Genomic DNA, 25,386 nt, shown 5'->3' with positions numbered 1-25,386 from the left:
TGGTACAAACTGGATTCCTTAATTTAAAAAAAGTGACACTAAGTGGTCTTCAGGGCTCCTAGAGAAGTCACAGGTTGGTTTCTCTCTGTAGATGAAATTACCAAAATATTTAATTAATCAAGGTTTTCACTTTTGGGGGGCAATTAAATGGGAGCAGTGGGATGTGTGCAAGAAGGAGTGAGCTTAACCAACATCATGACTGCAACTTTCACCTTCTTCTGGGACCTTGAAATTATGATTTCCTGACCAGATTGTGCCAGAGAAAGGAGTACCAGATGACACTGCGCCCCAATTGGTATAATGAAAGAGAGAAGAAAGGAAAATTGATGCAATAAAAAGCTTTACTCGGTCCTTTACATTTCAATTCTTTAAATGTTTTTCTTTCTAGCTTCTGTGTCTAAGAGATTTCAAGGATGGTAATGGTAGTTGTTACAATGGAAAAAGTACATCAGTACTAATTTGAGATGAAATATCATGGCACTTAACTGTTTAAAAGTAAGTTGAATTCACTTTTACCATTTGTTGGACCCAAGACACTCTCTTATCAACACAATACCCTCTCTATCCGACAAAGCCATAAAAAAGCAGAGTATAGCTGCAACCTCTAAACTAAATTATGTTCTAATTAACTATTTGACAATGAATGTTTTTCTTCATAGCATCTATCAGAGCTCTTTGATTGTGTGTATCTGCAGAATGTTCTTTAAGGGCATGTTTACACACAGAGCAAAATTCAAATTAAGCTACACAACTTCAGCTACATCAATAGTGTAGCTGAAGTCAAAATAGCTTAATTTGGCTTTTGGCACTATATACACAGCAGGAAGCCGAAGGAAGAACACTCTTCCTTCTGCTTCCCTTACTACTTGTAAAATGAGAGTTACAGGAGTCAGAATAAGAAGTTGTCCAGCTCGACATTATTTCCAAATAATGGCTTGCTGTGTAGACGCGCATTGTGTTATTTCAGAATGTCAGTTGTTCCAAAATAACGCTGCTGTGTAGAAATGCCCTGAAAGCAAACTTTTTTCTGAAACGAAGTAATAGGTCCCTTATGAAGTCTCACCACACAATTATATAAACCATATAACCTTAATTAGACAGAATGTGTACATGTGTCAGTCAAAATACAGCCATGTACAGAAAGCCATCAGAGAATTGTTCATGGGTTCCAGGGTGCCACCTGTGGGATTTTAGTAGATTCCTAAAGAAATGTAGCACTGAAAAAATAAGCTCTCAGGCATTTTACAAAGAACTCTAGTGCTTCACTTCAGAATGTCAGAGAATATTGGGGAAAAAAATTATTTTTTTTAATTAAACAGTTTTTAATTTAAAGAAATAAAAAAAATACTGAGCTTTTCTAAGTTTAATATACAAATTGGAGTTTTCCATCTAATCGGTAAACAGTGTAGTTATTGATCACCATTAATATAATAAAACCCATTTTTAAAAATATCATCCCATTCAAATAGTCTTTGGGTGGAATAGCGAGCTGTGTAGAAATGCATTTGCACTGCAATAAGGATATGCAGATACCTCTCCTTGTTTGGAAAGAACTAAAATTCTCTTTCAGACAAATAATCCAATCCTGAAGTCCTTACGCAGTAAAATGTCCAATAAATTCTAGGAGTTGGATTTCAGCACAGAAAGCAAAGCATAAAACCAAGGAGATCCTGCAGCTGGGGTGCTGCTCTGGCACTCAAAACAGATCTCCCAACTTGGGCCAACTTCCAACGGCTTTAACTTACTGCAGCCCACCATGTGCTGTGTGGGCTTGTGCACTAAGGACCTATCCCCAATTCACCATTATACCTACTTTAAAAAAAATCAAGCCCTTTAGCTAGAAACAATGATATAAAACTGGTCAGTTTTATTCCAAGCTGTTCAAGTTCTTGTACCAAACCTATTACCACCATATGATCTACAAAGACATTTATCCCTGTGTAAATCAACAAGTCCCCCGTCATGGCTGTGGTTGGCCCTAGTTTGCTGACTGAGGCTCATGGGACTTCAGCTGCAGGGCTAAACTTGCTGTGTAGATATTCTGGGCTTAGGTTCAAGCTCCAGCCCGAGTTCTGAAACCTTCTGCCTTGCAGAGTACCAGAGCTCAAGCTCCAGCCTGAATGTCTACACAGCTATTTTTCAGTCCCAGAGACTGAGACAGTGGACCCAGGCCAGCTGCAGATTTATTTATCCCTATGTAGGCATCCTCCCACCCCCACTACCCTTCAGTGCCTAATGAGACTGTAGTGGGATTTTCAGAAGTACCTACGCAGGTTAGATTGACTTTTGTTAGGTACCTCACCTGCTTAGGCATTTCCACAAATCCCACTAAGTACCTCTCTATATCTGTACCGAGAATTTGTAAATATCTGCATATCTTGCCCAAGGTCTAAGCAACCATCTGAATGCTACAGTGTTTAAACATAGGAGCCTAGATAGACTGTTCAGTCCATAAATGCTCATTCTATATCCCCAAGATGAAATTCAAGTCAGCACACATTTTATGAGCCATTCAAGTACTCCAAAGAGGCCTCTTGTTAAAAATATATGTATGTATGTAACTGAAGTCAGTCAATATGACTGAGTATGAACAAGAGGCAGAGCTGCTTAGTATAATGGTGCCCTTTCCACAGAGTAGTTTTTTAGATCAGAACTGTAGTTTAAATGAGGCAGAGGTTCCTGTGCAAGCCATCTGTACTGGGGTTAATTTTTACACAATTCTACTGGTTAGAAATGGTTCATCTTAAATACCATTGTCCAAATTCATTCGGAATATTCTTTAGACTATTGGGTGATATAATCAGCTTTTGCACAGAGCAAGCCAATGGGCAACAATTTCTGTTTCAACACAACTGGAAAGCTTATTCTTTGGTAGCTGACTTGTAATGTTTCAACGTGCGAGCAGAAGGGTCAGTAGCTTCAATCCATCGTGGCATCCAATAATGGGGGAGCCAATCAGCTCGCCCAGGATAATGCTTCTCAAAGATCTGGCGGTAGTAGTAGCCTTCTTTAGTTTTAGGAGGATTAAAAGGAAATTTCTCTGCTGCTTTTTCCAGCAGAAGGTCATCAACCTACGGACAAAAGTGAAATAAAAACTAAGCTGTGAAGTCACTTTATAAATTATTCACCAGACCATTAGCTGCAATTGAAATACTGTCATCTCAGTGTACAAGGATTTACCATTAAACTCCATCATTTGTTAAAGATGCCCATTTCAGAAAGATTAAAAGCTTTCTAAAAGGTGAAATTCTGCCCTAGGATGCGTGCATGGCTCCCTTGAGCTCAGTGGGAACCTGATCTGCAAAACTTTATTGTGAATTAGTCCTATAAATGGCCCTATTAGTACAATATTGTTTCTGGCTCCACATTAGGTGTCAACCTTTTTAAAAATCTAAAATTCTCTTTTCCAGTAAAAGTGTCTCCCCACGCTGTTATCTGCTTCTTGATAGGTTTTCTATTCTGCCTGCATACAATGAATCTCAATTCACTCCATTAGCACAACCCAGTCTGCAAGCTTTCTCATGGCAGAAAGTAACCCAGGAGTGGCAGTGCAGAGGTCAAGTCACTTGCAGCCTCTGTTCTGCCAAGAGCAGGGATGAAGGAGGTTAAATTCAGGAGGGCTTGCACTGATTTGGGTAATCTCCTGACCAGCTTCCACCACCACAGCTCCAAAAGAGCACAATCATAAAATTAATCTCCTTTCAACCCAGTCAGTGGAACTGAGTAGGGATCCTATCAGCCTCTCTCTTTGGGGTAGATGCTGCTGCTGGCAAAGTTTTCCCTTTAGCACAGAGGTGTAAATTGCACTGGCAAAGGTGAATCTCGCCCACAGGCTACGGGCCTGAGTTGCCACTGTGCGACACTTCATGTAGGCAGCTTGTACAACTGGTGAAAGCTAGGCATTGGACCTTACCACTAATGATCATACACACAATTCCCTGTGCAGAGCAAACAAAGCTGCAGAATTTCACCTTTTAATCTCTTTTTGGAATGGGCACCTTTAATAAACTGTCTGGCTTGGTAAGAGATTTCATTGCCAAAAAGGGCCTAGCTACAAAACAGATCTGGCTACCAAAAACTGACACTGCACTGACTATGCAGCAGGTAGAGATGACATAAATAGTAGGGATGCAAGAGTTTAACCAATATGCTGATGCTTATTGGTTCCTGTTAACTGTTTAACGCTGCAACTCTGCTAGGGAGAGCGAGGCTGGGATGACTGTTCTCCCCCTCTTCTCTCTGCTGCACAAGACCAGGGGGCCCACTAGCACCCTTCCTTCCCCACTCCTACATCCCCAAGTAACACATTTAACTGTGTAAGCGATAGAATTTTGATTGGTTATATGATTATTAATGATTTTTTAAAAATGTATAAAAATAGTAGTGTGTGTAAACTACGCCAGCTGCCCTAAGCTAAAGGATTTGCCATAGTACCACAGCTGCAACATTCATTTTCCACATGACAAGAATCAAGCAAGTTTATCCATAAACTAAATGCATGCACGCGCACACACACACACACACACACACACACACACACACACACATTTGCAATCCAGCTATTTCCTTCACTTAATCATATAAATTGCCCTACTTAATCCTTTTCATGAGATTTTATCATTTCTTTGCATCTGAATTAGTTTCACCTCACCTCTGGATATGAAAATGGAAGTAGTGTGGAGTACTTTTATTTCTTAAACTTAGTCTTACTCCTGTAATATTCTTGAACAAATGGTAGTTTGACAACTTTAAAACTCAAATATTTATTTTCTGGATTATGTGCAAATTCCACCTTTCATTGGCTGATGCAATTTCTAATAAACCCATAATGGCTTTAAAACTTAGAACGAAAGCATATGTTACTGTAGATAACAAGTGAAATTTTAACAAACATGTACCTGGAGATCAATATGCTCTTGAAGAATTGAAAACCAAGACTTCTTGAGAGATGTTATACCATCACTGAAAGCTTCTTTGGGTCTCCAGAGTATTTCTTTCGGAAGCAAGTTGGAATCCTGAAAAGATTCTCTCAAGAGATGCTTTTCAACTCCATTCTATTGACAGAAGCACAATAATGCTGTGAATTTTCGGAACCTAAGTAACAAACCCTACAAGAAATATTTTAGGCTAGATTTTTCACACACATTTTCCCCTTTCAAAGATGATTCAATTAAAAGATCAGGCCATTGGCATCAGTACAGCAAAGCAATCAAATATGTGAACAATCCCATTAAATTCTACAGGACTATTCATGCTTAATGCTCTGCAAGATCACAATCTTCATCTCCAAGATACCTTTTAGGTGCTGCATACCTTTGGAATTCTGAGTTCCGCTGGCAAGGATAGGTAATAAGATGTAAATCGGTGATCCAAAAATGGGACTCTTAGTTCAAGACTAAAAACAAAAGAAAAAAATTAAAAATTCAAAAACCTACAACATCAATCCCATGACACATTAGTTTAGAAATTCCATAACTGCTAACATTCATTTATTTTCAACAGCAGAAGGAATGCGAAGATTAATACTTTAGTATTTGTATATTTCACTTATAATCAAAACAATTTCCATGTAATAAATTAGGACAGCCCAGTAAGCGATCAACCAGAAAAGGTCCAAAAATTGTCACTGTTATGCTGCCATCTACTGGAAAATGTATGACACAATGCAAAATGTAGAAATCCTCTTACTGCAGGTTCCAGAGACCTCCATAAAACAATGCATTTTGCATATAAACACTGACAAAATCCTGTAATCCTAAAAGATCTGTCAAGAAACAGCAAACTGCCTGTGAGGAGATACATCAGCATGTTTTAAGCTGTTGCAGAATCTGGTAAGGTTTACCCAAAAGCATACCGGAGTTTGGCTTTCAAACGTGATAGCAGTAAGAGGCACCTATGGGAACCATAAAGACATTGCCTAGTGATTCTGCAATGCTCTCACGCAGAATTCCCATTCCATTCAGCAGGAATTCCAGGTACAGAAGGACTGAGCCCTACTGCTTATGTTCAGGTCTAATAAATTGTGGAGCCAGAGAATCAGTATAATTTCTAAAGCTTCATATTTAATGAATTAAGAATTTTGCCTTTGGCTGTGACTGATGCAACTCCTCACTGCCATACTTGCATTAAACTAACATGCCCTGTAGCTTATAAGCCAAGAACACAGCTGGTGCAAGTAAGTGCAGCTAAGTCAGCTGGGGAGGTGATTCAGTGCAACTCAGTTCATTCCAAAACTGAGTTTCTTATTCTTAGTTTTCCTCCTCACAAAAAAAGAACCACTTACTACAGGTAATGTGCAGTACACACTGCCCCTGAGGAATGACTATGGCTCAGAAATATTTTTGTCCCTCACCCCTCAATACTAACTGTTACCCATATTTTTACATCATATCTATATTTAATATTATACTGGTTTTATCATCATTGTTCTTGTCAGCATTCAACTGGAGAAATGTTTGGCTAGAGTTTCCCCTACAATATGTACCAGTTCCGACTTGCATACAAATTCAACTTAAGAACAAACCTATAGTCCCTATCTTGTACGTAACCCGGGTACTGCCTGTATTGTGCATAAGTCATGATATCAAATGCACCAAGTCAGAGTCTGCTATTCTGTCAATTGATACAGAAAAGGCCTTTGTTGTGAGCATGACAAAATATTTACTATATTTAGAAATGCTAGTATTTGGGGGGAAATGGCCCTTCATTACCAAGATAAAATCAGAAAGCTTTAAAAATAACTAAAGGCTTTGGCAATGTGTTTATATGTATGTTGCACCTCTGGCATAAACAGGGATGCATCTGAACATTAAGGAATGGAAATGGAAGGGGGAAAAAAGGAAATTGACAAGACAAAGTTAGAAAGTATTAATCAAGAAGCTAGATAGATATGATGGGAAGGAGGGTCTTGTGACTAAAACACAAGGCTTGGGGTCAGGAGATCCAAGTTCCGTTCTTGGCTCTGCCATGGATTTGTGTGACTAAGAGCAAGTAAACTTCCAAGTGCCTCAGTTTCTCCATTTTAATAATGTGAAGAATTCAGTAAAAGGAGTATTTGCAATACATTTGTTACACAAACGAGATTGGCTACTTATTCAAGCTTATTTTCACACTTTTTGAATTGTCCCATACTTGAAGAGCTGCCATTGCCTTTTCCTATTAGTTATACAAAAGTTTGTGAAATGTTTTATGGAACAGTTGGAAAGATCAGGTCCCTGCTCTGATAACTTATAGTCGAATGCTGACAAGAACAATGATGATAAAACCAGTATAATGTTAAATATAGATATGATGTAAAAATATGGGTATGATGTAAAAATATGGGTAACAGTTAGTATTGAGGGGTGAGGGACAAAAATATTTCTGGTCTGCTGGGGGGGGGGCGCTAGCTTCGCATCTCCCTGGTCTGCTGGGGGGAAGCAGCTAGTGCGGGGTTGCCTCACCCCGTTTGTAAGTAGGGATCCGATGCAAGTCGGATCCATGTAACCCAGGGACTGCCTGTACTGTGAATATGGCACCTGGATTCCTTCAGTACACAAATTAAATATAATCTAGGTATGTAACCTTGTCCTGTTCTCAGCCTTCTAGCCAATATTTTCCACTGGTATCTTTTGTTTTTTATCTAATATGAAGCAATAAAAAGGATATTGCTTTCCTGCTCACACGAGCTTCTTAGGGAAAAATCATGGTCCCACTGAAACAGTTAGCAAATATTTGTCCCTTAAAATACACTGAATTATAGATGAAAGTAACAGTGGGTAACATTTCCCTCTACATGCTACCAAATGTGAAATTACAAGTCTGCAACAGTAGCACAGAGAACAGCAAGATTTTTAAAATTCTAGTGTAAGTTCTAAACCTATGACTGTGGGAGCGTATAATGGGTCTTACCCATGAGCTGCAGTAGTTCTGTCTGCCCGAAGTACATCAAACAGATAAAGTTCTTTCAGAAGCCTCTCACTCTCTTCCATAGCTTCTTCAGGAGATGGGGCCTGTAATACACACGCCTATGTAATACACATGCCTACGTAATACACACACATATTGCATAATTGTATTGCTACTTTGAGAACTTTCTGTGATCTACGTGGACTTCCAATGATTTCTTTGCACATGAGAAGCATGAACTCTACAGTATATTCCACAGTACAGTAATATGCCACATAGTTTTCGGGTATGAATGTTAAAGAAACTTGTACTCAAGTTTACACTACAGGCCAAATTATTTCACAATTCCCAAACATTTGAGGAGAATACATACAATTTGATTATTGGGACTCCTTTTCCCAACCTTCCTCCCTCTGAAGGAAACACACAACATGAAGGCTTGTACTCATGGGCTTACTCATGTGCCTTGTGTATACAGGCAGTCCCCAAGTTACGCGGATCCGACTTATGTCGGATCCGCAGTTATGAACGGGGCTTTTCTTGCCCCGGAGGACGGGATCGGCGGGACACCCAGATGAGCCGCGGTGCCGCCGTCCACATTCTCCGGGGTGAGAAAAGCTGCTCCTTGGTCTGCTGGTCAGTGCGAGCCAGGACAGCCGAATTCCAGCTCACGCTGGGTCCCAGATGCTGCACCTCTGCCTTTTCAATGTAGTAAGACTCTTTTCAATGCAGTAAGATCCTGGCTACATTGAAAAAGCAGAGGCCCAGTGTCTGGGACCTGGCGCAAGCCAGAACTGCCTAGTCCCAGCTTGTGCCTCCCCTGTCCCCTACAGAGATGGTGCTGGGGGAAAATGGCTTTTTAAGCCAACTCCCCCCAGAACTGGCTTCTGCTTCCTTCCTTCCTAGCTGTCTCTGATACATAGGCAGCAAGGGGGCTAGGGAGAGAGACTAGCTGAGTAGTGACACGACTACCTGATAAGTCTTGGCTTATCAGGTAGTTGACTAGTCACTTACATTCCTAGCAGGCATCCCACAGAACAGCATCTGTCTGTGGCGAGCCTAGGCCTGCCACGGACAGAGGCTACTCCGCAGCAGCAGCCCTTGCCCCCCATCCCCGGCGCTGCCTCTGACAGAGGGATGGGGAGGGGGAAGAGTGTGTGTAGGCAACAGGATTAACCAATATGCCCAGGTTTAAATCTGTTAATTGTGTAGTCAACTACAAGTTGACATCCCAAAGGAGAACTGCAGAAAAAGAAGACTGAACTCTTTGCTCAACATTAGACTTCTTCTCAGCAGGTCAGTGTTGAGGCACACAAGCAGGGCAGTATGGGGAAAACCTACACTGTTGTTATAGGACTGTCCCTGTACCATAAACAGGAGTTAATGGGAAGAGCCTCAGATCAAGGAAAGTGTCAGATCGGTCCTTCAGTGTACGGCTGGCACATTAACCAACTCTAAATTTACTTTTAAAAATGTACAAGAGAAACAAAATGTTTCAATCAAAAATTATTACTAAAATGTGTAATGATCTCTAAAAGAAGATTCTAAAAAGTAGGAAAAAGGAAACATCTGGATCCTGGACACAGCTAATGCTGTCTTCTTAAAGCTATTATTTGACTTCAATGGAACTATTCATAAGTACAACAGCTTGTATGCAAAGCATTTGTGAGACTGGGACTTTGAAAACTATTTACTTATGTCCACTTTAATACATTATTTACTTATAAATGGACATAAAGTGCCTGCATCAGAAATAATGAATGTATTATTCTCCAAGAACTCTTTTCTGATTATTTTGGCCAATATGTGCATGCACAAACAACCACCCTTGAGGACAAAATATTGTTCTTACCTTATGGAAATAGATATAGCCTTGTGTAAGCTCATCTGAGCCTTCCCCTGAGAAAATGACCACACTGTCCGATTTCTTACGTATATATTTGGAAACCAGATACATACCTAAAGTAATAAAATCAGATATACAAAGTTATTGTAAACTCCATTATAAATGGATAGAATTCTGACTTCAAAACATCTGTGCAAGCTGTACTTCTTGTGTACTGTTTCGCTGCTTCCCTTCCATATTAGAGATGAAGGGGAAAAACAGATGAAATCGACAACAGCAGGGAATAAATATATATATTACGGATATACAGGCAGTCCCCGGGTTACATACAAGATAGGGACTGTAGGTTTGTTCTTAAGCTGAATTTGTATGTAAGTCGGAACTGGTACATATTGTAGGGGAAACTCTAGCCAAACATTTCTCCAGAGCTCAGTTTTATTCTCTCACACCTCACTTCCCTCAGTCCTTTATTCTCAAGCTGAGGTGTCTGCTGAGAAAAGCCACTCTGTGTCTCCCTCATCTGCTGGGGAGGAGGGCGCTAGCTTCGCGTCTCCCTGGTCTGCTGGGGGGAAGCAGCTAGTGCGGGGTTGCCTCACCTCGTTTGTAAGTAGGGATCCGATGTAAGTCGGATCCATGTAACCCGGGGACTGCCTGTATATGGCATTGATTCAGGAAAAGCAAAATCCCAGTAAAGTCAGTTTAACACATGCTTCAAGTTAAGCACATGCTTGAATGCTGTCCTGAATAGAGATGTTTTCCTGAATTACATCATATTTGTAAAAATAAAAATAATCAAGATACATATTTATTACTGCTATAGGCTTAACAGTTATACTGTGTAATCCATTTAATTTCCAAAACATTTTATTAAACTCTATTCGTTTTGTATGCAATAAATTCAGTTTTTTCCTCATTGCGCCTTTCCACATGATTTATGTTACTAATAAAAATAGTTTTGGTTTGCTTTTAGAAAAGAAATTTCAGTAATAGGTGTTTATTTCAATAGTTCTACTATGTTGTCATATTACACCACATTTGAATGAGAACATAATATGAAAAAAATCGGAAGAATTATTTTTCATATGTGAAAGGCAACAATAGCACATATATTTTAAATACTCAACAACAAAAAAAACCTAAAATCAACTTTGCCTGCCTCTCCGGTACATATACTTCATCCAAACAATGTTTTTGAAGGTCAGACTAGATCAGGCATGTCAAACAGGCCTCTGGAGGGCCGCATACGGCCTGATCGAAATTTTTTGTGGCTCATCACTACATTTTTATAAAAGAATAAAGTGCGGCCCACTGGCTGCTCGGAGCACGTGGCTGAGTGCAGATCACAGCTGGCCGACCGGCCGCTCTGCGCATGGCACTCCAGCAACTGCTCACGGCTGGCCAGGCCACTTGGGGCTCCAGCACGTGCTCACAGACAGTCAGCCACTCTGCACAGGCATGAAGCACCTGCTCACAGCTGGCTGCTGTGCTCACATGGCCCCAGCACCTGAGGAAGAAATATGTGGCGGCGGCTCTGGGACCCAGGCATTAAGTTGGGGGGGGAGGGGGAGCTCGGAGTGCCTGGCTCTGGGGGAGGGAGGCGGCATTAGGTTGGGGGGGGCAGGCTCTGGGGGAGGATGAGGCATTGGGTTACAGCAGGGGGAGCTCCAGGGGGGAACAGAGAGGGATTGGGTTAGAACGGGGATATGGGAGTGCCTGGCTCTGGGGGAGAGGAAGGGGAATATTTTGTTAACATTTTGTTTATTTATTTATTCCCAAATAAAATCACAAAATGTATATTAACTTTATATCAATAAATGTCAATTTTTTGCAATTGCATGAATACTATGCAAACTTACAAAGTATCTGAAATTTTCACAGAAGCCTGTTCTTTTTGATTAATCATGGTCTATACTTGTTTTTATTTCAATAAAACAAGTTATGTATCATGTACAAAATTTAAAAGTACCTTACATTTGTAATTAATTATTTAACATGGGCAAATAATTATACACATGAAATTATATTATATTAAAACAAGACCTGAACAATTATGAAGTATACCTATATAATCTATAATAATAAATAATGATGACTTTCCAATAGAAGTACATTTTCTTTGGTGGCCCTGAAAGCTATCAGTTTGTGCAGCCTTCAGCAGGCTTCAAGTTTGACATGCCTGGACTAGATGATCTAATAGTCCTTTCAGGCCTCTCATTTAAGGATCAAACAATCTATTACCAGAACCAGGTCTTGCTGGGAAGATAAATAACTTGCCATGATCCCATAATGAGGGCTTGTCTACAAAAGACATTTAGTTATACTACAGCTGTGGTGAAATGTAGCTAACACTAGCCTGCCACAAACTAAGAGTCTGCATGGACCCACCTGCCATGCATTAACAATTCCCTAGTGACCTCTGATCTACTTCTGCTTCAAAGCATAGTATATCAAAAAGCACAAAGAAACTGTTAGTGTGTGGCAGCAGGATCCACACAGACATTTAGCTCATGGCAGGTTAGTACAGAATAAATTTACATTCCAGCTTGCCGTGAAATAAATGTTAAGCTAAGCCTGGAGACAATGGCAAAGTTGGGAACAAAAAAAATCAAGATTTCTGGCTCCCAGGCCCTTTCTGATCATTAGACAGCATACAAGGAGAATACCTTTTGTGTAAAACAACACATCAGTACTTAGTAAAGAATATTAAAAAACAAATCTTACCAACTGAAGCTCTAACTGTTGTAATATCATATGTTTCCAGTGTAAAAATAACCTCTTCTATTGCCTGAATTCCTTCTTCAGAATTAAATATTACTTCATGATGTTCACTGCCAATATGAGCAGCTACCTGTTTATAAAAAAAACTACATTAGTAACTGGCATTTTAACCAAAAATGCTTTGCAAACATCTTCTTCACTAAAATGCCAGAGCTCTTTTGCAACAAAAATTACAAGAAGAAAATAAAATAAAGTGTGGAGGAACATACCTCCCAAATTACAATTTATTACAACCCCAATGTTTACACAAAGTACAGTGGAATCTGTAATGGCTATAAAAATAGTTATGACTTTCTTTTAAAATTCCACACAGTCTAAAAGACAGCATAGTGCTTCCCAAAGTTTTGTCCAGACTACAGCTTATGATTTCTTCCGATGGTTCTTCCAAGATCTAAAAAAGTCAGTGGTTTACCCTTAGGCTTCATCTTCACTGCGAGTTCTTCTGGCAGAAAATATGCTAATGAGGGACCATTAGCATAAGTCGTGATCTCATTAGCTTATTTTCTGCCATTTCTTTTTGCGAAGGGTTTTTGCGCAAAAAGAAGCAGTGTGAATGGGGGTGTTTTGCATGCAAAACCTTTCTTTTGCGCAAGATCCTTATGCCTGTCCCAGAGAGGTATAAGGATCTTGCACAAAACAAGGGTTTTGCGCAAAAAATAAATACATAAATACATAAAAATATCCACACTTCTTCCTTCATTAGCATATTCTCTGTTGGAAGAACTCGCAGTGAAGACGTAGCCTTAGACTCAGCCACAAATACAGGCAGAACTGAGGCACCTTTGAAAGTATGGCCCTTGCGCTATAGCTCTGTGTGGAACTTTTTTTTTTTTAAAATCCCACTCACATTCCTCACTGCAATGGCCACTTCCACAAACACATGCATTATTTCTTGCTTTTTTTACTCCTGTTCACATATGAAAATCCTTCAATCTTGCAAGAGAGAGAGAGTTCCCCATGCTACCAAAAACAAAACAACCATCTTAATATTTGAATTTTTAATCACTAAAAAAAAATAAAACAAACCTTGCAGTTTGTTTTACACAAATTCCTGTCATTTGTTTTTTTGTTTGGTTGGTTGGTTTTTTGCACCCAACCATTCTAATCAGCAACAAATTACTTTACCCACTGCTAGTAGGGCAGCGGGTCCTGCAAGACCCATTTGAACCCAGATCCTCTGCAGGGTTCTGCCTTGTAGTCATACAACAGTGGCAGTTTTGGTCAGAAAAAAAAAATTTAAATATACAGTATAAACAAATTAAAGCCTAACTATTTCTCCCATTTAATTAAGAAACAAAGTGTAAACTTGGTTTTACTAAAAAATTCTGATTCCATCCCAAAAAGGATTAAGATTACATGCAGGACACACTGTGACCTTAACACGGGTAACTATAGCTGAAAAGAAAAATATCACTATACCTTTCTGGCAGCCAGTAAATCAGGACTGTCTTCCATTCCAATTGCAAAGGTTTGGAACGGGTAATTGATGCTTGATTCTTTCATCAATTTCAGGACCACTGAAGCAACCAAACTGGAATCCAAACCCCCTACCAACAAAACAATTTATTTCATTACGTTTTTAAGGCACACGCATCTGTACAATGGAAATATGATTTACACAGTCTTGCTTTTTAAATTATGCATGAATCTAAGATGCATGATGACGGTGAAACAGTTCTAGAACAAAAAGTTTGCACTGTACAATTTTAGTCAAACACATGTAGTAGCAATTACTAGTGTATGTGCAGTTCTGGAACCTCAACATAAATCTTTAATACACATAAATAGAATTTCCATAATGGTATAATGATTCTACAAAAACATACCTTCCCTCTGCCATCCTGCCAAGATTGGAGTGGTTCCCCCCCACTTCCAATACAAAACTGTACTCTTCATCTCCTTCATGACTATGCTACTATTCATTCTTCCTGACGTCTTGTCTATACTTATCTGGAAGGTCGAATTAAGATACCCAATTCCAGCTATGGTAGTTGTGTAGCTGGAGTTGATGTACCTTAATTCATCCTTTGGCGCAAAACACTCCCGTTGACTTCCTTTACTCCTTTGTGAATCGATGAGTACTGGTGTCAATGGGGGCTCCCTGAACAGTTGAGTTAGCAGATCTTTATTGGACCCCACTAAATCAAACGCTGAAAGATTGACCACCACAGTTTCGATCTTCCCAGGAGCGAAGACATGACCTAAGACTGCCCTTGCTCCCTCAACTTTGCCAGTTCTTGCCTGCTTAATCCCCATCTCATCTCCTTGCAGCTACTATTCCAATAAAGACTATAAGAACTTCAAGAATTCCTTCAAAATTCTGTTAAAACATTTGGTAGTTAGAAAAGATACATTACAGAAAGACCAAAGTAAACAAACATTTTATTTTTTGGTGGGGAGGGAATTTAATAATTTTGAGTTTTGTCATTTACCTGACAAAAGACAACCAATTCTTCTATGACTCATCAAACGTTTTCTAACAGCATTTTCAAACAGAAGACGAATGTTGCTTTTCACAGTTTCAAGATCCAAACCTGTTACAAAAGTAAATAATCAGTCAGAGTTTTCATCAAGGGGTCCAGTAAATAAGGATACAAAATTCTTTCCTATCAAATGAATTTCAGGCAAGGATACAGGAGCTCCAATATATTCACATGCAGTCTCGTACAAAGAGAGCCCCCCACATATCTCATTCCTACTGTACAAGTTTCTTTTCAAATGATTCTTTCACTTACATGTTCAGGAAAAACTAAGCAATGATTAATTCTGATTCATTTAAAACAAGATTATAAAAATCAGTTATTTCTTTGCTGTGTTACCTGCATTCAGATTTTCCAGTGTATCATACGCCACATGCAGAGGTTCATCTTTACAACTATGAAATTTTACCAGTTCCACCGATGCAACTTTGCCAGATGGCTTTAAATCCAATACTTCATAGTGTCCCGGAAGAAATGGCTCCACTTTAGGACAAGAGGACATAGAGTGCTTTAAGTTGATAAGACCTGCAGACATGCAAACACGTGGAGAAGTAATTTTCAGGAGTTTGAGTATTCACCATGGTCTCTGAGCTGCTTAAAATTAGATACAAAATATTTTTCTCTAGATTATCAATTACAGTGTTATTCTGTCCTGGCTGGTACAACAATGAGGAAAAAAAAAGCTGCCTGATACTTTCTCTGATGCAGGGGTCCTGCCAAAAATAGATAGCAATGAGACATGTATTAGAGCAGCAGCAAAGTGAACTGCAAACAGACTGGGTGTGCCCTGTAACTAGGGTATGATCAAGCTGCCAAAAAAGAACAGCCAGCCACCACACTGAGGTCAAGATCACAAGCTAGTATATGGAGAAATCTTGCTATCTTTGTAGGGAAAGAGGCTCTAGACTAAGGATGTTAAAGACTAGTTGACTATCCGATAAGCATCTGCTTATCGGATAGTCAGTCAATTAGTCGATTCCCCCCCTTGCTGCCTCTATCAGATCCTGGTTTCAAAGTGACAGTGCAACATGGAGCCCAGGGTCAGCGGGGGACTCCGAGTACCCTGCTGACCCCAAGCTCCATGCTGCGCTGCCTCTTTGAAATGCACAAGAGCCCCCGGCTGGAGATTCTTGTACATTTCAAAGCTGGCACACAGTGTTCCACATTCCTCCTTTGAAATGTACAAGAATCCCCAGCGTAAAAAAGCCTAAGTGAACAGTGACAGGATCAAGTAAACTACTTTTAGTGCCTGTGTGAACCTGAAAGACAGAAATTAACTTTATATATAAAGAATTAAATTTATATATAAAACTCGAAGAGGTTAATAAAAATCACAAAGTGGCCAAAGTCACTGCAGAGTTGGTATTAAAACAAAGTAATTTATATCAATTTAGTAATTCCATAATTACTAAATTATAAATTTGGAACCTGAATGTATTGTTTCTAATGAAGGCCTCAGAATCAGACTTGCAATAAAATTGTCAAGTGCTATATTTTACTTTTATTCTACACATCAAATATCTGGTGAAATCACAGGCAGTGTTTTGCAAAACTAAATTGGGAATGCAGCACATGGTCATCTGGATGCATTAAGATAAATTTCAAAAAGTCAAGTTCTCAGCAATGATACAGACAGAAAAATTAAGCTCAGTCCTTAAGTCCTTACTGAAGAGAAAAAATAAATAGTTTTGTACAAATAAAAAGACTAAGACCGAGTCTACAGTGATTGCATCATTACAATGGTCAAACTAATTTGGACACCAATATTAAACATTCATACAACAGTTCAAGCATAAATATGAAGAGACGAGATTTATTTGTATCTTTATTAAATTGTAAATAAACTCCCTCGCTGTCCCAGTTTAGTAGTGTTTATAAATAAAGCCCTGCAAATCTACAGATCTTGCTTTTATATCTGCTAGAGATGTTAGATATCGTGTAATTGAATAATCATATAACTGCACACAAAAAATGTTATCGGATACACAATTATTCGATTGTCCCCAGGGCGGGACCGGTAGCCAGTGCGCTCCTAGCCCTACTCCAGGGGAACCCCCTGCGACCCTACACTGCTACCTCTGTATTAGAGGCAGCAGCACAGACTGGCAGTCAACAGCTGGTCAGTCTGCAAGGGGATCAGGTTTAAAAAACTGGTTCCCCGCGAAGACCAGCTCCTGCCTGCTGCCCTGTGCTGCTGCCTCTGATACAGAGGCAGCAGCATGGGGTGGCAGCAGCCTCTGTTCATGGCGAACCTGGGCCTGCCATGGATAGAGGCTGTATCATGGCAGCCTCTGCTGCCTTTGCTAGTGTGGGGGGGCAGGCAGGCTGGTATTCATGGGGAGCCGGCTTTAAAGCTGGCTCTCCCCTGAGCACCGGCTTCTGCCTGCTCAGTACTGTCTCTGTGGGAGATAGCAAAGGTATCCTGCCTGCCCCCCTCACCCACTGTGCTGCTGCTTCTATCAGAGGCAGCAGTGTGGAAGTGGGAGGAGCCAGGTGTCTCCACGGGATCCAGTGCCCATGGGGAGCAAGGTATAGAGGCCTGGAAGGTGGTGGAAATGCATGTTATCTATAGGATTAACCAATAAGCATTCAATTACCAAAAACTTCGTTGTTCAATTTATTATACATTTCTAAACTACTGAACTCTATTCATTTTACCTTTTGCCTCAGAGCAGACACCCAGGAACCCATCTTCAGTCAACACCTTAAACAATGGTCTGACTCCATACGTATCTCTTCCCAGAAACACTTTCCTGTTTGCAGTGTCCAGCAAGATGAACGCAAACACACCATCTAGCATGGAGGCTGTTTGCTCTATTCCTCCTCTGTTGTAAAGATGAAGGATTACCTCACCATCTACTAAAGTTTGATAGTCAAATCCAAATTGCTTTTGCAACTAAGGAAAATAATTATTAGAAAGAAAAAAAAACCCATTAGCATTCATTGATACTGACTGAATTTATTTTTACTTGCAAAAAAAGAACATTTTAAAAAATAACAAAGGTTACTTGGTAGATAAGAGTTTGAAAACTCTGTAGATGTTTTCATACAAGCAAGGAAAGGATACACTTATGTTTCAGATGTGAACTTGGTTCTATTTGCTGCTCTGTCACTGACATCCTCTGTAAATCACTTCAGATACAAATTTTCAAAAGTGGCTTAAAATTGTGTGCACTTCAGTTGATGGTTGTAAAATCTGAGACACCCTGTCTCTGATTTTTAGAGAGACAGAGCTCACAATCTAAAATTAAACCTCTTACTAAAGACAATACTACTTATTTACCTAAAAGGGGTGTGGTGGTGGTTAATTCACTAATATTTCTTAAGCACTTTGGAAATTAACTGTATTTGCTTTAATTATACAATACCATTATAATGCAGTAATAATATTTTACATTTCTACAGTGTCTTTGACCTGAGAATTTCAATTTTCCAGTTTAAAAAATGGGAGAATTAAAAAAATATATATTTGTTCAGTGAAATTTAAGATTCTTCCATAAGCAAAAATACAGTTCCAGATGCCAGAAGAATTAGCAGCCATGAGTATGCTTCATGACCTTATTGTGCTACTTTTAAAAATTATTTCTATCATCTACTAGATAGTAGAAAATATCTATAAATAAACTGTAGGACAGCAACTGTAAAAAGGATACTTTCACTATATTTTTGATCATTTAAGAATATTTTTAAATCATGGAATGAAATCTTGGCCTCACGGAACTGAAAGAGAATTCGGTCATTGGAAAGGTGGCTCTTTAGCAACCAAGCTCTAAAAACATACTTGCCAACTAACTGGAAAGCTGAATTAATCCCTTTACTCAGTAGTTTTTAACTACATCAGTGCACACATCATTTATAAACCTTACTGATGGCAATGCACGATTTGCTTAAGAACTGCAGGGTTGGATTTTAATTCAGAGTCTGTGTTTAGAAAGCAGTAAGTGCTATCAAGAATGACTATGACATATTGCAGAAAACTGCTGATACATGGGACTCTGTATGTGCTTTGCTTTGCAGTATGTTATGCTCATTCTCAGTAGCTTACAGCAACAGTCAGACACTGAAAGAGACACACATTCTGCAGTGCTTATTTAGTCAAACCACCAGTGACATCAGTGGGAACAAGATTGAGTAAGCATTTGCTAACAATCACAGCTGCTACCGACCCCTACATTCCATATTTAACATGCTGGTGTGACCATAGATAGGTCTTGATTCAAGAAGGTATTGTATGCATAACATTTAAGGATATGGTAGAATCAGACACTAGATTAGGGCCACAGTACCAGGTTTTCAAAGGTATTTAGGAACCTAAAAGATACTTAAGAGTGACTAATTTGAGCATGTAACTCCCAATGATTTCAATGAGATTTAGGACTGATCTATACTGGGAAACTTACATTAGCATCGCTACATCTCTCAAGGCTGTGACAAATATACACTGTTGAGAGACACAGTTATGCAGGCCTAGCCCCTGGCATAAACAGGGCTATGTCAAATGAAGAATTCATCTGCTAATCTAGTTATCACCTCTCAGGGAGATGGATTAATTACTGCAATAGGAAAACCACTCCCATTGCTATAATGAGAGCCTTCTACACTGAAGTACTACAGCTGTTTTGCTGTAACACTTGAGGTATAGACACGTAATCTGCTTAGGTGCTTTTGAAAATTCCACCGAACTTCTATCTACATACTCGAGCAGTATAGTGGAAGAGATTCCTCAAAATAATCTGCAGAACACCAAATTAAAGAGAACTTTTTTTAACCCTGAATTCTTCAGTAGTAAGCACTGACTATGTGCTTATTCCTCAGAAGCTTAAAACTGGAGTAGATTTCTTTACTAACGTATTTTTCCTTTTGTCATTTATACTTAGTCACTATTTACTATAAATATTTGAAGGACTAATGTACTGTGTGTGTCTCTCCTACACTTATGAATCAGCTCCAGATTTTCACCCAGACACTTTGTTTTTGAAGCTGCATCATTTGCTCTAATATTCTAGCCCACAGTGTTTTAAAGAAGTTCCAAATCTTCTCCGGCACTGAGGTACCACAGATTACGGTCTATTTTTTTTTTTTACCTTGTTTTTTTTTACCTGTTTGAAGTTGTAGATTTCTCCATTGTAACACAGCCATAAATATGGAAACTTCTTCACCCGAATAGGCTGCATGCCATATAACTGATCAACAATTGCAAGACGATGGAAACCAAAACAACAGTTGGTGAAGCCATTGACGTTTTCAAAACGAAATGCATCAGGACCTCGGTGGGCTATTTTCATGGCACTTAGACACTGAACAGAAAGGCATTCATCACTTCCAAAAAGGGCCCAGATACCACACATTTTGAAATTGGTTGTGAGCTGACTCTCAACTACTTAAAATGAAGAACCTGTTAACAGAAAGATATGTCATCATACAACATGCTTTAGCTACTGCTGATCCTAGGAAGCATATTTAAATTTCTTGACTACAGATAATTAAGTACTGACTTATGAAGAAAGCAACTTGGTTTTAGGCCCTATTGACAGAAGGTTGATTAAAAAGCAACAACCCGGAAAGAGGACATTAGCAAAGCTTTCACAGGACAACAAATCAGGTTTCAGCTCATATTTACAGCACAGTATCATAGATTGATCGGATATAGTCAGGAGTGGGAATAAAACATCATTTCCATTAGTCCTGTTAAAAGCTACTGTTCTAGCCAAAAAGAAAAGAAAAAAAGAACAAAGAAAATTTGTTAATGTTTTCCTGTAGCTCTGGGGTGGGGAACCTTTTTTCAGTCTGGGGCTGCTAACCCACAGAAAAATCAATTGAGGGCTGCACAAAAAAACACCCCTCACTGACATGGTCCCTGATTGAGGAGAACACACTCCCCACATTGCTCTCTCACACCAGAGCCTAGGAAGGCCCAAGCTAGCAGATTTTGTGGGCCCCAACCCCACGGAGAGTTGCAGGGGATAGAAGGCTGGAACACTAGCTCTGATTCCTGAAAGCTGGGGTGGGGGATCCCCAAGCCTCAGGAGATGGATCCAGACAAGCCCCGGGGCCTTAGATTCCCCACTTCTGCTATAGCATGGGATCCCAAACTGGGGGGCATGAAGAAATTCCAGGGGGACGCGAGGCAACCCAGCCCCCTCCCCATCAACACCCTCCTCCCCTAAGTTTTGCTGCTATTTTTGTTTTTTGGCCCCAGTCAATTCCTTTTTTAAATTTTTTGCTCAACAAGCCTTCCTGCTATTTGGGGGGGGAGGGGGCATGAGGGTTTCTCACAAATCAAAAAAGGAAAAGTTTGGGCACCACTGTGCTATAGCAAGGAGGTAACCCTAAAAGAAATACATCCCTCACAATTTCTAACAAGACACTGCAATAGAAATTAGATATTAAACTTAATCAAGTTCTCCAATGGACGGGACTAGATCACATAAGGTTGCATATGTACTAAAGATGTTAAGAGGAGGGTAATTTGCTAATCATATAGTTGACAGAATTTTTATCGACTACATGATTAGTCGATAAGGGAAAAAGCACTCACTCCCAGCTTGCACAGTCCAGGAGCTACACTTGCAGCGACTCTGTAGTTTAAATGTAGTAAGATCCGGGAGGGCAGGCAAGTGCAGAGTTGCAGCAGGAGTCCATCCCGCATCCGGCGCAAGCCAGGATTAAGCCAGGCTTCCTGGCCAGCCTGAGCAGCCCATCTGCTCCAGCAGCAGCCCCTTCCCATAACCCAAGCCACCAGAGACAGGCGCTGCTTGGCAGTAGCCTCCCCTCACCACCCCCTTGCCTCTAACAGAGGCAGCAGCATGGGAGGGGGGTGAGGCAGGAACAAGGGGGTGGGGCAGGATCCCATTTAATAAGTTAAACCTAAGATTTAACAGGTTAACTGATTAAATGGTATTTTACATCCCTATAGACAAAACTGACTGCATAGGCAATTGAGCTTTTTCACTATTTTGTATTTACTCTATTGTGTGTGGCCTTCACTAAGCACCAAGGTAGGAAACTTTGTTGTAAACACAAAATAGGGACATAGATTTGTCAAGCCATAAAAACTGGCTGGCAGGCCCAGAGATAGGTGTAATTACTTCAAAACTACTTTCAGTTTAATTGACTCGATTTTTTTTAAACCCTTAATTCTTTAGTAGTAAGCTATGTGCTTATTCATCGGAAGCTTAAAGCTGGCGTAGATTTCTTTACTAACTTATTTTTCCTTCTGCCATTTATACTTAGTAGTCACTATTTACTGTAAATATTTGAAGGACTATTGTATTCTGAATCTCTCCTGTACTTATGAACCAGCTCCAGATTTGGCACTGTCTGGTTAACGCCGCATGACAACCTTTTCCATTTTGATTTAGTTGGGATTGGTCCTGCCTAGAGCAGGGGGCTGGACTTGACCTTCTGAGGTCTCTTCCAGTTCTATGATTCTATGATTTTCTTAAGCCTGGAGTAAAATGTTTGTGTGGGAAGCCCATTTCATTGAGTACAATTTCATGTGAGTCAGATCCTGTCCCCAAGAATCTGAACACGCGCTGCCTTCTTCAATTCTTCCGGCCTGATGCAATTCTGCAAGTCTCTTTCCTCTGATGCAACCTTAGTGCCGCTTTGCCCAGCGGTGAGTCAGGAAGCCTCTCCCTCACCGGGGCTGCAGCGCCTGAGGGTCCATGTGGGCACCGGGCTCGCCCCGCACAAACCCGCTCACAGGATCGGGACCTCCGCCCGCGAACTTTAAGGGGAGGGGGCAGGGCTGGGGCTGCCTCTACGTCATCACCGAGCCAAATGGAGCCCTCCGCCTTTAGCGGCTCCCGTGGGCTCTCAGTAGCGCCGCCACGTGCCGCCAGCCGGGACGGAGTCTGGAGACTCGGGGCCCGCGGGCAGAAGCAGCAAGTCCACGTGCCTCGCGCGCCGCGGCGGGGTGGGCGCCCAGCGGGGGAGCTCGCCCCGGCCCGGCACAACCGGGAAGGAGCTGGGGGGAGGGGGACGCGCTTCCTGCCCAGCCACGCGGGGCCCGCCCTCCCCGGGCACCGCAAACTGCCGCCGCCCTCCCGGCCCGTTACCTCTGCTCCGCCTCCAGCGCCGGGCGAGGCTCGCTGCGGCCCCAGGCAGAGAGGCTGCTGCTCCGCTCCGCAGACAGACGCGGGCACTGCTCTGCCGGTGGAATTGGCTCCTCCTCCCTGTCCGGCTGCTGCTGCTGAAACACCGAGCGAGGTTTCATCATGCGGGCCCCCCCCCCCCCCTTCGCCGCAGCCCTTCCGGGCTCCGCCCCCTCTCGCTGCCCGAGCTCCCCGCACATCTGCTGTATTGTCTCTTTCTTTTCCTACCCTGCTGCCACGGGCTGGGCCACAACATTTTGGCACCTGAAGCGGAAGCTCAAATGACATCGCCATGCCCCGGCCAGAACTTTGAAAATTCTCAAATCTGCCTTCTTCCAGTTCTGCTCCTCTCATGGCACTTCACCATCTCTGTGCCTCTAGAGCAGAGAGAATACATATGCACCAGCAGCAGACACAATTTTCTGGGTCCTAGTAGTGCTTCGCCCCGCCCCCCCCCCCCCCCCAGTATGGAAGCTGAGGCAGCCACCTCAGTTCCCCCAGCCCTGCCCAGCCAGTTCTTTCATCCCCGAGGCAGTGCAAGGCAGGAAGGGGCTGTAAATCAGCCCATAAGGAGCTAAAGGGCCAGCTGCCTCTCCACATAGTCTCTGTTAATATAGGGCGCTAGGAGCGGGGGAAAGAGACACTCTGCTGCTGCTACCAGATTAAATACAAATACTAAAACTGTAGCATCAAAAATTAATGATCGCTTGAATGTCCCTGTTAGATGGAGCTACTGAGGGCATAGTTAGCTAATGGTGTTTCCGGGTGAGAGGAGCGAAGGGAGGCTACGTGTTCGAGCCAGAGCCAGGGAGAAGGGGAGAGAAGACAAATGGGGGAGAGGAAATCAGAATCTTAAATGTCTGTGTACAATGTGAAATGTGTGGGGAATAAGCAAGAAGAATTCATAATGCTAGTATATGCAACTATGATGTGTGTTTCCTAAGTTTCCTATCCTTGCAGGTAAGGCGGGCAGAGTGAGGGGACTGTTAGTCTCCCCACAAGGAACTGAAGAGGCACTCCCCTTCCCACATACTCCAGACTCAAGGGTTTTTTCGAAAAAAGTAGCCTTTTTTTGAAAAAACTCCTCCGGCGTCTAGACTACAGCCGCGTTCTTTTGAAATTAAATCGAAAAAACGCGGCTTTTCTTTCAACGGCAGAAAACCTAATTTCACAAGGAAGAACGCCTTTTTTCGAAAGTGCTCTTTCGAAGAAAGGCATTCTTGAATGCAAACAGGGCTTTTTTGAAAGAGAGCGTCCAGACTGCCTGGGTCCTCTCTTTCGAAAAAGCGGCTTGCTTTTTCGAAAGTACTGCTTGCAGTCTAGACGCTCTTTTTCGAAAGAGGCTCTTTCGAAAGAGGCTTGCAGTCTAGACGTAGCCTAACTGATCAGCATGAGCTTATCCCTTAGCCCAGGGGTTCCCAAACTTTTTGACATGGGGACCAGTAAATCCATTCACGAGCTTTTGTAGAACCAGTAACATATATTTGCATATTCATTAAGCAAATGATGAATATTCAAATAAGTTGTTTCTGGTCCTCCAAAAGCCCCCAGTGCCAGCGTTAGCAAAGCTTTTGATACGGTCACCCACAATACTCTTGCCAGCAAGTTAAGGGAATATGAATTGGATAAATGGACTATAAGATGGATAGAAAGCTGGCTAGATCAGGGTTTCCCAAACTATTTACTTTAGTTGAAACCCGTTTTTTTTTTTCAGTACTGTTTTTTGCAGCCCAAAAATATAAACGTATACAAAAAAAGAATGAAAAATGAATACATTGTCAGTGTTTCACCAGGCTGCATTCTCTACCCAGCCTGGGCCAGGGCTTGGTGGACCAGAAGGCGGGAGCAGGAGCAGATTGGGGTAGGGTACCTGGCTAGGAGGGAGGGTGCAAGGAAGGGTAGGGATGCCAGGAGTCCGGTTTTGTACCAGACAGTCCGGTATTTGAGGGTTTTGTCCGGGAAACAAATTGAGAAATTACCAGAAATATAAAATGTCTGGTATTTTCTAATTAAGTAAGTTATATTATAATTAGGTATATCAATCCTTAGCTGGGAACTGCCTAGCTGGTAGATGTGCTCATGCTGCCTGAGTGTGTCTACCTGCCAGGCAGTATGCAACTACTCAAGAGAGGGTATGTGGGGGAGGGAGGGCGGGGGGGAAATGGAATCCCCAGCCAGACTCACTCGTCTGCCAGGGTCTGTAGGGTCTGCGTGTGCCTGGCCCGCTTCCTCTCCCCCCCCCCCCCGCTTCTCCTCCCGATCTCCCCAGTTCAGCCCTGCTGCCCCCATCCAGCCCTGC

General features: G+C 41.4%; 1 protein-coding gene across 1 annotated transcript; it reads right to left on the bottom strand.

Annotated features, from left to right (window-relative positions):
• Positions 1-323: 323 nt before the first annotated feature.
• On the bottom strand, positions 324-23,204 carry ASNS (asparagine synthetase (glutamine-hydrolyzing)). Its single transcript, XM_075922328.2, has 12 exons — positions 23,052-23,204; positions 20,091-20,386; positions 17,650-17,887; positions 15,331-15,516; positions 14,944-15,045; positions 13,931-14,058; positions 12,455-12,581; positions 9,740-9,846; positions 7,891-7,991; positions 5,314-5,395; positions 4,899-5,054; positions 324-3,071 (listed from the first exon to the last, which is right to left on the bottom strand). The coding sequence occupies exons 2-12, from the start codon at positions 20,337-20,339 to the stop codon at positions 2,862-2,864; spliced, it is 1,686 nt and encodes a 561-aa protein (XP_075778443.1). The 5' UTR covers positions 20,340-20,386; positions 23,052-23,204; the 3' UTR covers positions 324-2,861.
• Positions 23,205-25,386: the final 2,182 nt, after the last annotated feature.

Source organism: Pelodiscus sinensis, chromosome 2 (assembly GCF_052426305.1).
Source record: "Pelodiscus sinensis isolate ZL-2025 chromosome 2, ASM5242630v1, whole genome shotgun sequence".
In the NCBI taxonomy this organism is placed as follows: domain Eukaryota; kingdom Metazoa; phylum Chordata; order Testudines; family Trionychidae; genus Pelodiscus; species Pelodiscus sinensis.
Note: the sequence above shows the minus strand (reverse complement) of the source record. Positions and strands in the feature narration are given on the sequence as shown.